The 11,941-nt window shown below is 41.0% G+C and overlaps 1 protein-coding gene across 1 annotated transcript; it reads right to left on the bottom strand.

The window, feature by feature from the left end:
- Positions 1-7,380: 7,380 nt before the first annotated feature.
- LOC142451074 (olfactory receptor 5BS1-like) lies at positions 7,381-10,685 on the bottom strand. The gene is made up of 2 exons (XM_075553008.1): positions 9,913-10,685; positions 7,381-7,543 (listed from the first exon to the last, which is right to left on the bottom strand). Exons 1-2 carry the CDS (start codon positions 10,683-10,685, stop codon positions 7,381-7,383), a joined length of 936 nt encoding a protein of 311 aa, XP_075409123.1.
- Between the last annotated feature and the right edge of the window lie 1,256 nt (positions 10,686-11,941).

The raw sequence follows: 11,941 nt of genomic DNA, 5'->3' as shown, positions 1-11,941 counted from the left end.
ACATGGAAGAAGCACAACAACCTGTGTGATCGTGAGGTATTGAAGGCATCAGGTACCAGTCATCAAAGAACAGAAAATCATATCATTGTGATTGAGGGGGAGTGTGGAGTGGAGACGCAAAGCACCTCTGTAGGCAACTGGACATCCCCTTACAGAAGGGTCACCAGGAGGAGACAAGACAGTCAGGGTGCCGTGTAGCAACAATGAAACATACAACTTTCCTCTAATTCTTAAATGCTTCCTTCCCCCACCCCCAACCCCACTTTCATGATCTCAGTTCTACCTTACAAATCTGGCTAGACCAGAGAATGTACACTGGTACAGAAAAGAACTGGAAACACAGGGAATTCAGGACAGATGATCCCTTCAGGACCAGTGGTGAGAGTGGCGATAACAGGAGGGTAATGGGAGGGTAGGGTAGAATGGGGGAACCAATTATAGGGATCTACATATAACCTCTTCCCTAGGGGACGGACAACAGAAAAGTGAGTGAAGGGAGATGTTGGGCAGTGTGAGATATTACAAAATAATAATTTATAAATGATCAAGGGTTCATGAGGGAGGGTGGAGTGGGAAGGGAGGAGGGAAAATGAGGAGCTGATGCCACGTACTTAAGTGGAGAGCAAATGTTTTTAATGAGGGCAACGAATGTACAAATGTGCTTTCCACAATTGATGTATGTATAGTGATAAGAGTTGTTTGATACCCCAATAAAATGATTTAAAAAAAGAATGATGTCTTCCTGTTTTCTTTTTAAAATGTAATTCATTTTATTGGGGGCTCTTGCAGATATTATAACAATCCACAATCAATTATATCAAGAAAACATGTACATATGTTGCTATCATCATTTTCAAAGCATTATCTTTCTACTTGAGTCCTTAATATCAAGATCTTTCTTCCTAAGTCTGCGCAGAACTCTTCTTGTCTAGGGACATTCTTAATAAGGGGTGTAGGAGGTGGTCGGCTGGTCAAGGTGTTTCTTGGTGGGTAAGGAATTAGTCCCCTGTACCTCTGCAACAACAAGCATTGTGAGATAACTCAGTTATTTATGAACTCTTTAAGATTCTTTTGAACCCTGCATGTCCTTGTGCTTATCTTAGAATACAGTGCTTTTACTATTCAAGTGTTTAGATAGTAAAGTAATGTTTGCATAGATAAGAGGTTCAGAATGTTTTTTAAAGCAAGTTCTTTGATGTTTGTTTTGTAACCATTCCCTTGTAAGAAGAGTATAAAAACCAAGCTTTGAATATGCTCGGCACTTCAGTCCATCAGACCATTGTCCTCCCAATCCCATGCTTTGTACATGTCTCTTTTTTTCCTTTCACCCACACACCTCATTTCAGATGCAGCTTGATGCGGCATAGCTGGTCTATCACCCGCAAAGGGTTCCCTAATGGAGGACTGGTATCCAGTTCTCTCTTCACCTGACCTTGAAAGTTTAATTCCACTTGTTTGGTTCTACACCCTGAAATAATCACACTTAAAAAAAAAATCCCTACAATTTTATTGACTTGAGTGTATGCCTATCACATTAGGTAAATCAAAGTCTCTTTATCATTTGTCTGGGAAAGTTTTTCTGTAATTTTTTCCCACACTCTGACCCACCTCCACCCCTAGTTCTCCAGGTGGCAAACATCGATGGAAGTTTGAGTTCAATGTCAGAGCCAACTAGTTTTGTCTCCTTTTCTGTGAATATGCCGAATGATAAACCTCTCTGCTCGGACAACTCGGAACAGTGGCTCTGCAAGTCAGAACGTCTGCTGCCCTGACTGCTGCTCTTGGACTTTATCTCTACCTCCCCAAAGCAGACTTGTTTCTGAGCCTTAGGCCCTATAGTGCCACCACTGGCCTTTGAGGACTCTTCTCCCGGGACTTAGGACTGGTGCAAGGGGGTTTAGGTCCTTCATCAAGGCCTTTGATGGAACTTTGTCTGCAGAAATGGATTCCACTCAAGATCTGAATAAAAGGTCTGATTTTGAGGGGCTGGCTGTATTTATTTATGAATTTATTTTCTGGAGGCAAAGTGAGTAAACAGAATGTATGAGTGGACACTGGGGCCATAGGTCATAGTCACCTCTTCTCTCTGCTGGAGGGAAAGTTGCTTTAATTATAATAGAAAATGGGAACTACTTTCACGAAAAAAATTAGTTTAACAAACTTTTAATGATCTTTTAATATAATAAGCAAAAAAAAAAATCAAGGAAAATCCAGTCAGCTAAAAGAGTCTCTTAAAAATTAGTAGTAAAAATAAACATTAATAGCTATTAGATAAGGAAGCTTTGTCCTTGAAAGAGGTTAAAAATGTGCCCTGCTCATTTGGAAGAGGAAAGGCCACTCACCTGTGGCATGCCGTGGGTGAAAGGGACCACAGAAGGCCCTCTGAAAGGGATGGTGGCACTTAACCCAGGTTTGGAAGGTGGGAGTTGGAAACAACTCTTGGGCAGGGCCCCCAAGGACTGAAATGAGTGACTAATGTGGGTGGAGAGATTTCTCTTACTTTTCTATAAGGTTATACCCTTTAACAAGGCGCTAGGAAAGGTACTATCCTGAAACCAGATATACGAGGGGGATTCTGCAGTTCCTTCAGCAATTTTCATGACTCTCAGAACCTCGGTCTTTGGATTGGGACCCTCAACTACATTCCTTCACCGTGGTGCTTTGCTTGTTTGAACAGGGAAGTTTGTGGGATTTTACTTATTTTAATGATTATTGGATATCAGAAAGCAGAAGAACCAGGATCGTTGTGTCCTAAAGTCTATTTCTGAGGGCATCTGTGTCCTTGCTTCAATTTACTCATCTTAAAATATGAGCTTTGGTCTACAAGATTCTCTGAGATCTCTCTCTTTCTCTTTGTTTTATTTTTTTAATGTAATTTATAGTCCAGAGGAGCTATCACTAGCCTGAAAGACAGGGGAAAAGGAATTAAAAAAATAGGTTTATTGGCATATAATTAAAATGTCATACAATTCAATAGCCTGTTCACATTAAAAAGACTTGTACAATCATCATCACAATCAGTTTTAGAACATTTTTTCTTTCTTGTACTCATTATTGTTAGCTCTCCATTTCCTCCAAACCTCCTCTGCCATACCCCCACGGATCCATTAATCCAGTCACTGTCTCTGTAGAGGTATCTATCCTGGCTTCATATACAGAAAAACATATCAACAACAACAAACACCAACAACAATAACAAATAAAACAGAAAAATCCCAATTAAAAAGAAAGCAGAAAATATTAAACATTAGAACACATTAAAATTGGTCAAAGTGAGATTTATTGATACGTTGTTAAAATTTAACTTAACTACATCTGCAACAATGCACTTTCCAACGCACTCTGCATGATAGAAAGGCTATTCATGTTCCTGGTCTATGGTGAGAGGGAATTCACCAGAAACTTAATCCACATGTATTTTCCCTGCATGGAAACAACTTTTAATGGAAATAACTTTAAAATGGGTCAGAGGAGTGATCAAATGATAGGGCATTACATACTTAGCTCAACGACACCTGCTGTAATCAAAATGAAGACGCCCTCTGCCTGATAAAGTTCTTCACATCCCTCGACTGTGGTCAGAGGGAATTCATCGGAGGCGTGATCTATGTTTGGATGCTCTAGAGGGATTTGGGGCTTCCACCATCATCCATAGCCTTCTGCAAAGAGTGTTCACTATTTAATTTCTGATACCATTCCCTTCTTCGGATTTGGATTACATTATTTACAGGCTGGTGTGCTTCATCCATGTGGACTTAGTTGACACCTTACTTAGATGGATGCTTGTTTAAAGATGAGCCTTTAAGAGCCCAGATGCTATTCTTTCAGATAGCTGAACACTATCTAGTTTCTTGACTTTGCAATAGCACCCATATCTTCAATGATCTCCTGATGAGGGTGAGCTCCAGCAGACCCATGTCAAAGAACTAATTGTTCTTAGATTGAGGCTAGAATTAAGCGTAAACCCCCAAACCATTCATATATCTATGGTTTATATATGTCTCTGGTTTCACATTAAAGACATCATTATACTTTTATGTTAGAGAACATAAATCATCCTCCTTGGGCATAAGAAATTATTGATAGTGTCATCAATTTAGTCTATGGTATAGAATTTAAAACTCTATTGAGAAGGAGATTGTACAAGTATAGATTGGCTAGGAAGCTGAATACAATGAGTTTTGGCCTTATACAGATGAAATCCTCAAGTGGCTGGGCACTATTTACACAAAAAAGGAGTGTTGGTGATAGGACAAAACATTCAATAACACTCTTTCTCAAATACCCTACCAAGTTAATGCATGTCATAATAAATCCAGGAGAACATTAAAATAGTAAGTATATGATAGTTTGGGATCACCATTCATTCGGTACCCTCAAAGCATGAGATCTGGACCAAAGCCCAATGACCTAAAGTTTTATAACCTTAGGATAGCCGTCATCTGCTCTGAGTTCTCTTTTTGCTCTAATGATTTATCATTCCAAAACTACAATTTAATTTATTAAATTTTAAAATTAATGGGGAATTAAATTTGCATCTTCTTTCTGACTTCCCTTGCTTCATAAGAGGTCTAATATTGTGAATCATACTCATCCCTCAAAACCACTGGTACTTTAAGTAGACAGACCAGGTTTCCCCCTCTTAAGAACCAGTGGCTCCCAAATGAGGCCTTATACATAGTGAAAATAAGCTCTCATGAAATAACATGGCATTAGTCATTACAATTTTGTGAAAATTTAAACACAATTTGATGCTTCTATCAGGGGTGTTGCATGTTGTTCCCTTCCTCATTATGAGACAAGAATATTTTCTTCAAGAGAGGTCACGACTGGATGATAATTCCTCCCACTGAACTCACACACATCTGTATCTTACCCATGAGCCTGCCTTCAGCTCTATGCCAGAGGAATCTGATGATAAGAGAGTATTTGTCGAGGTGATCTTAGTCTGAGGGGCAGAGGATCAAGAACAGAGAGAAGCCAAATTGCTGGCATAGAAGTTGTTTGACCAATGCAGATACCTTGGCTTTGAGTAGCAGCAGTACAAAGAACTGCTGTTGGTCTGTTTCTAAGGACTGTCTTGGGATCTGAGCTGTAGGTGGGGTGATAGCTGGAATTTCTCAGTTTTCTCCAACTCTTTCCCTCTATGCTTGAAACTACAAGTGGTCCAGGCAAAGATGAGAGGTGGGGAGGCTCAGGGTAGGAACAACTCATCCACTGAGTCCCATATGAGGAGAAGCCAGGACTGCTCCGTATTACGGATTCTCTTTCTATCGTACCCTGACTTCTGCCTTCTACTTGCCTCTGACTTGTTCCAAAGGCAGCAATTTTACATTATAAAATGAAAATGATCATTTTATACATTTCTATTTCCATTCTTTTGTTCTTACTTATTATTATTTTTAATTGAACTCTAACTGACAGCCTACTATGTTGTACTGTGTTAGACACGAGGGATACAGAAGCAATTACAGACACATGTTTTACTCTTAAAATGGTATTGTATCTTAGAATGGGATACTCACAATATTCCATTTCTTACGACCATTCAGGGGAAAGGATTCCTTTGATAAATCCATCATTTCTTCCTTCACTCCTTATTTTCTCAAAATATTTTTGAGGATTCATTAATTGATAGTTTTTACATTAGAAGATGGTTCTTAAGAATGAAGATAAATTGAAATATACTTAGTTTCTTTCTAAATTACTATGGAGCTGTGGATCTTCTGAGATGGGAACAAAGTCTTACAGTGACCAAGATGAGTCTTGTAGTGATCAAGCTGAGATTTTCCCAGAATGAGTGGGATATTTTATCTAAACTTTGTGCAAGTTCATAGACAAAATTGAAAAAGGAGAGAGAATGGTAGAAAGGGAGAAGTAGAAAAAAACACGGAGGAACAATCAATAGATGTAGAAAATGTTATTAAGTTGTAAAAAATCAAGTAAACATTTTCAAACTTAAAGAAACATTCTTTAATGATCTTATGAGTGGGATGGGAAGAGAGGGTTATTTACTGGCTATACTGTAAATACACTTTAACTAGGGTGAAGAGGAAAGCATCATACAATAAAGGGATCAGCCGAAGAGAATGGAAGTAGGGGAAGACAGTGGGAGGAGTGCCAGAGGCAACAGAGGTAAATACTGTTATACATAATTCAGTAGCGTGGTGATTCATGAGTAGGTGTATGGACAGGCACCCCGGCTGAGTGGGTATGGGAGGGAGAGAGTATAGCTCCTAAAGGTGTAGGTTGGACAGAGGTTATTCGTACAAGGCCATTTACCTTTGTGGTAAATAGATCCATAAATATGTGGAGCACATAGAGGGCAGGTTATGAAAACTTCTTAGACTCGACCAAACACCTGAGGGAATGACCTGCTGGACCTGGGAACCCAGAATTATAGTCTCAGGTGACACCAAGGTCAACTGGCAAAGCCATCCATAAAGACAATGTTCTACGTTCTACTGTGGTGAGGAGCAACAGGGGTCTTAAAAACAAATGAGTGGCCCTGTAAGGGGCAATTACTGGTCTCTCCCTATTCAGGGGAAAGGAGAGTGATGAAAATTAAAGAAAAAAACCCCACATTAAAACAATTAGTCAAATGGACTAAGGGACCACTTGAACAGCAGGCTCCACAACCCTAATTTCAGAATAACTAGGTGGTGCCTGGTAATCAATCAGGGATCGCATTAGACAGTCCTCGATAGAGTGGGAGAACAAAATGTGAAGAAAAAAAAACCCCTCACAAAATGACCAGGGCTACTGTTTGGATAGACCTGGTAGAACCTCAAGGATTCTGGTTTTATTCATCTTTCAGACCAAGAAGTGAGTTCACCTCTATGGCTCAATTTTTAGCCAAACAATAGCTCTATAAGCCGATACTAATACTAGGAAGCTCTGCACATCTTAGGCTAATGAAGCCTTTGAGGTCAAAAGGGCAGCATTTCCCCAAGGACAACATTCAGAAGGGTTAGGAAAGGAGGAAACAGGAAACACAGGGAGGAAGTGGGATAAAAGATATTGCTTTATGGAGACTGGAATCAAAGGCATGAAGTCAAATGTTTGTGAATTGTTGAATAGAAAACTAGTCTACTCTATGACCTCTCACCCAATTCACAACAAAGACTTTTTTAAAAATTAAAAGAAATATCCAGTGAGACCCCCGCCCCCACCCTCCATCGAGGTTTTCTTGTGTAGTGACTCTCAGCACCCTCTTGAGTGTCACTGGTTCTGTGGAAATTTACTCAGGGGACACTGGAAGCAGAGACATTACGGCTACAGTTTTTGGATAGGGATGGATGCTGAGACAGCGGAACGGTGATATCTCTTTTGCTTCATCTCCTCAGGACTTTTCTTCCTGGTAAGGCAATGTAACCTGATTTAGACGGTAGACCTGAACTTCCTGACCACCATCCTCCTCAGAGCTGCCTTCACTTCTTGGTTCTTCAGGCTGTAGATGAGGGGGTTTAGCATCGGGGTCACCACACTGTACTGCACAGAGACTACTTGCTCCAGGACTGAGCCAGACGATGGAGTCATGTACCTTGAAGGGAAGTGCACAGAGGGGCAAGCCAAGCTCAGGACAACAGCCACGATACTATTGCAGCAGTAGGCCATCCTACTTTGGAGACTCTAATAAGGGGGCCTCCAAACAGAGTCAGTTATCACTAGGGAATGTAGAAATGACCGACCAGTGAGAAGTCGTTATTTCTGCCTTTAAATTGCCTCCCAACACGAGTGACCTAATGCAGAAAGTGATAGAAATAACCCTGGGAAAGTGGAGCAGTGGGTTATGCATTGCGCTACTAACCACAAGGCCACTGGTCAGAACACACCCACGTCTCCGAAGTAGAAAGGCAAGGCTGCCGTCCTCTGTAAAGGTTTAAAGTTTGGAAGCCCTAATAAGCTGTTCTAATCTGCTCAATAGGGTTGCTATGAGTCAAATTTGACTCAATGGTAGTGAGAGAGTTAGCAAGGTATCAAAAGTTACACTTTAGAATAGGACTACCAGTAATTTACTGAATAGTTGTAACATTTCAGGAAGCTGACTTGAGCTACTAACAGCAAGGTCATCATTTTTAATCTACCAGCTGTTCCGGGGGGCAAGATGAGTCTGTCTGTCCCTGTAAAGACTTACAGCCTCGGAAACTAAGGAGCAGCTCTGCTCTATCTTTGAAGATCCCTCTGAGTTGGGATCAATTTTATTACAGTGGGGTTTGAAAATCATACTCTTCAAAGCATCTTTTCATAAATAGTTATAATGGTGATATGGGAATTCCCTGTTGTCACCCCATTACACAACCATACAGCGACATTGTGTCTTAAATTGTGATTATTATTCCTTGTAAATTTATATAATTGGTTTATTGATAATGCCATTGTCTCAAATATGTTGGCTCTAAAAATTACCTTAGAGTGATACTACATTACTTCTCAAATTCATACAAAGACCAATATTTGTTCTCTTATTTGGTTTGGTAAAGATCAATGATCATTTCAAGACTTTGATCAAACAATAATTTTTTGATCAAATGATAATTGATCAAAGCTGAAGTAAATTGGGAGCTAAAAGTGTGTTATACAAGATAAGACTCTAAAATCATGAGATAAATTTTTTTCATATTTTGTCAAGTCCCACAGAAAGTATTTAATAAAGAAGCATTATATCCTTGCAAGTATATTGTATTATATACTTGAAATTATGCCACAATCACTGGGAAAAATACAGACCCACCTCAGAATACTCCTTGGAGATTTGGGCATTTGGGGTCCAAAGAGATACTTATTTTACTCACATTCTTTATTATAAAATCTACTCTACTAGCATTTCTATGAAGCAGGTAGAAGCAATCTTATTGTCTTCTAATGACATATAAGGGAACTGAGACCAAGAGTGATGCAGAGAGTATTTGTGCCTGGGGAACTCTTCTCCCACGAAGCTTGGGTCATTTCTTACCAGCTCTTTCCACCTTCTGATGTCCCTCCTAGTCATCTTCCTATGATTGTTATGATGATAGTATGGAGACTTTTATCTCCCCTCCACACACATAACTAATGAAGGTGAGAACAATATTGAGCAGTTTATGCAAATCCACCTCTAGTTCACTAGTGGAGAGCAGAGCCATTAATTATCCACTCTCCTAGTTGGGAAGACTATTTAGCTAGAACTGTTTATGTCTGGGGAGAAAGATGAGGCCTTCTACTTCGTGATGATTTACAGCCTCAGTAACCCACAGGGGCAGTCCCACTCTGTCCTGTAGAGTCAGTGTGACTTAGAATTTACTCGATAGCAATGAGTTTGAGTTTATGTTTGAAGAAGTGTTTCCTCAAAGGACATGAGCTTTGAAGTAGGTGAGAACTTGGTTCAAATACTGATTTCATTACTGGCTTGTTGTGGGACCTTTGAGAAATTCCTGGACTCGTCTGAACCCCAAGTTTCTTACATGAAAATGGGGTTAATACTATCTCTTTTGTGTGTATTGCATACTAAACTTGAGCTTGACTGTGCAAAGCAGCTGGCATATGGTAGTTGCCTAATAAACAGTTATTACATAAATAAGCATTGGAGACATTATCTTCTAGTGGGAAATAAAGATGGCATTTCTTTCAAATGGTATATTTTATGTTTAACATTGAACAAAAATGTACTAAGAGGACTCTGATTTTCTCTTGAACTCACAAATCATAGGTTAAATTTGAGCAGACAACTACAACTGAGGAAGACAATAGAGTTGTTAATGGTCACACAGGTAGTTCATAGTTGAGCCAGGACTAGAATCCAAATGTTCTGAATTCCGGGATAATTGCAGTTGTTTTTAATGCTAGTTTGTAGTCCTCTTGTTTTAAAGATCAAGATAACTTTAGGGCAAAAAATACCTTACATTTACATTCGCGAAGTGTAGTATGACATACCTGAAAAATCCTGAACCATAAAAGATGGTGATCACAAGGAAATGAGACGAGCAGGTGGAGAAGATCTTGCTCCGACCCTTGGCAGAGTTGATCCCCAGAGCTGTCATGATGATGCGAGTGTAGGACCCCAGCAGTGGGACAAGGGTGGCCATACCCATGACCACCATGGTGGTCAAGATACAGGCAATGCTAGTGTAAGGGTCAGAACAGGTCAACAGGAGCATTGGGGGAAGCTCACAGGCAAAACTGCGAACAAGGTTGGGGCCACAGAAGTACTGCTGAGCCAAGAGGAGAGTGTTAATCAGGCTGATTCCTATTCCTAAGGCCCAGCATAGCCCAACCAGGCCAGTACATACCTTCTTGTTCATAGCCACAGTATACAGCAGTGGGTGACACACTGCCTGGAACCGGTCATAGGCCATGACTGAAAGCAGGCAAGATTCAGCAGTCCCAGAAAATATGACCAAGGAAATCTGGGCAAAACACTCAAGGAAAGACACGGTCTTCCACCTAAAAAGAAGGTTCTCCAGCAGTTTAGGTACAATGGTTGTGGAATAGAAAGTATCCAGGAAGGAGAGGTGACTCAAGAAGAAATACATGGGAGTGTGGAGGTGGGAATCAGTGTTGATCACCAGTATCATCATCAGGTTCCCGGTGAGGGTCAAAAGGTAAATTACCAGGAAGAGCCCAAAGAGTAGTACCTGGATTTGAGGGTTGTTGGATAGTCCCAGGAGAACAAAGGCAGTGACTGTGGTCACGTTTCTGACTTCCATGTAGGAGCCAAGCTTCCCCTTACTAGAACTGAGAGGCACATTTAACTGGGTCCCTCAATGCTTGGAGATGAGGCATCGTAAGTAAAGCTTCAGGTCTGACCCAGGCCAGTTTCTGTAGCAGAGGCACAATGTCACATCTCAACAGCCCTTCCTAGCTTAGGACAGCAATCTATTGGCCAAGCTGGAGAAGGTGGGCAGAGAGAGTGGAGAGAATGAGACCTAGAAAGCAAGAGAAAAGGACAGGGGTTATTGAGACTAAAGTAGGAAAGAAAGGAGTTGGGAATGAACTCCACAACAAAGAAAAGTGATGCTCTCCAGTTCTACATGGAAGTGACCGGAAAGCACAGCATCACAGATGATCAATACACTCTGGTCGGCTCTCTGGTAGATAGACCCTGGTGTTCAATGAAGGTTTGAATAATTGGTCGGAGAATTTATCGAGACATTTGATGGGGGTACAGGTCCTTTTCTGCCCTGTATGCCAGTGAGTAAGTCATTTGACCCTCTTATTTGTAGTGATCTCATTAAATAAACCTGGGCAATATAGATGATTTTAAAGCCTATTTTAACCTAACAATTCTAACTATGGGGGAACGTTTTCTCTGGCTATGTCTCATTCTACATAGCAACCCATTCTTTTTTTTCTGGCAGAAGTAGCACATGAGTCTGCGGTCTATGGAAGTGAGGCAGGGAAAGCCCTCAGTCTGAAGGTGAGGGGTGTGAACAATACAGTCATTCCAAGGTCATCTCCTTGGAATTTTTGAATCTCTGATGGGTTAATGAATCTCTGATGTCCACTGGTGTTTTTTTTTTTCCTAACCAACCTCCCCTATTAGGACGCCTGCAAGTGCCTGGGTCACTTCAGCCTAGAGTTATGCCCACACCATCCTGATCTGCAAACTCTCAGGTGGGCGGAAAGCCCGAGTTGTGTTTGCAAGAGCTGGCCTATAGGGAGCCTGATGCACTCATTTTGGATGAGCCAAGCAATAAGCTGGATATAGGGGCTCCTGATGATCTGGGGGAGACCATCAATGAATACAAGGTCGCTGTGATTGTTGTCAGGCACGATGCATGTCTCATCACAGAAACCAACTGCCATCTGTCGGTGCTGGAGGAGCAGAGGGTCAGCCAGATTGACGGCGACTTCGAGGACTACAAACAGGAGGTGCTGGAGGCCCTGGGCGAGGTCAACCAACCCCAGGATTGAGCTGCCCACTCATTTTATTATAATCTCAAGACCTAGCATGAGAGTCTAT

The sequence above is a fragment of the Tenrec ecaudatus genome, chromosome 6, assembly GCF_050624435.1.
Source record: "Tenrec ecaudatus isolate mTenEca1 chromosome 6, mTenEca1.hap1, whole genome shotgun sequence".
In the NCBI taxonomy this organism is placed as follows: domain Eukaryota; kingdom Metazoa; phylum Chordata; class Mammalia; order Afrosoricida; family Tenrecidae; genus Tenrec; species Tenrec ecaudatus.
The sequence above is the reverse complement of the archived record's forward strand: the minus strand, read 5'-3'. Positions and strand labels throughout refer to the sequence as shown.

Excerpts from the sequence above, each read along its gene's own strand:
- LOC142451074 (XM_075553008.1), bottom strand. The coding sequence starts at position 10,685 with ATGGAAGTCAGAAACGTGACCACAGTCACTGCCTTTGTTCTCCTGGGA. Across the intron at positions 7,544-9,912 it reads TATGGTTCAGGATTTTTCAG|GTACATGACTCCATCGTCTG; the intron begins GTATGTCATACT and ends CTTCCCTTCAAG.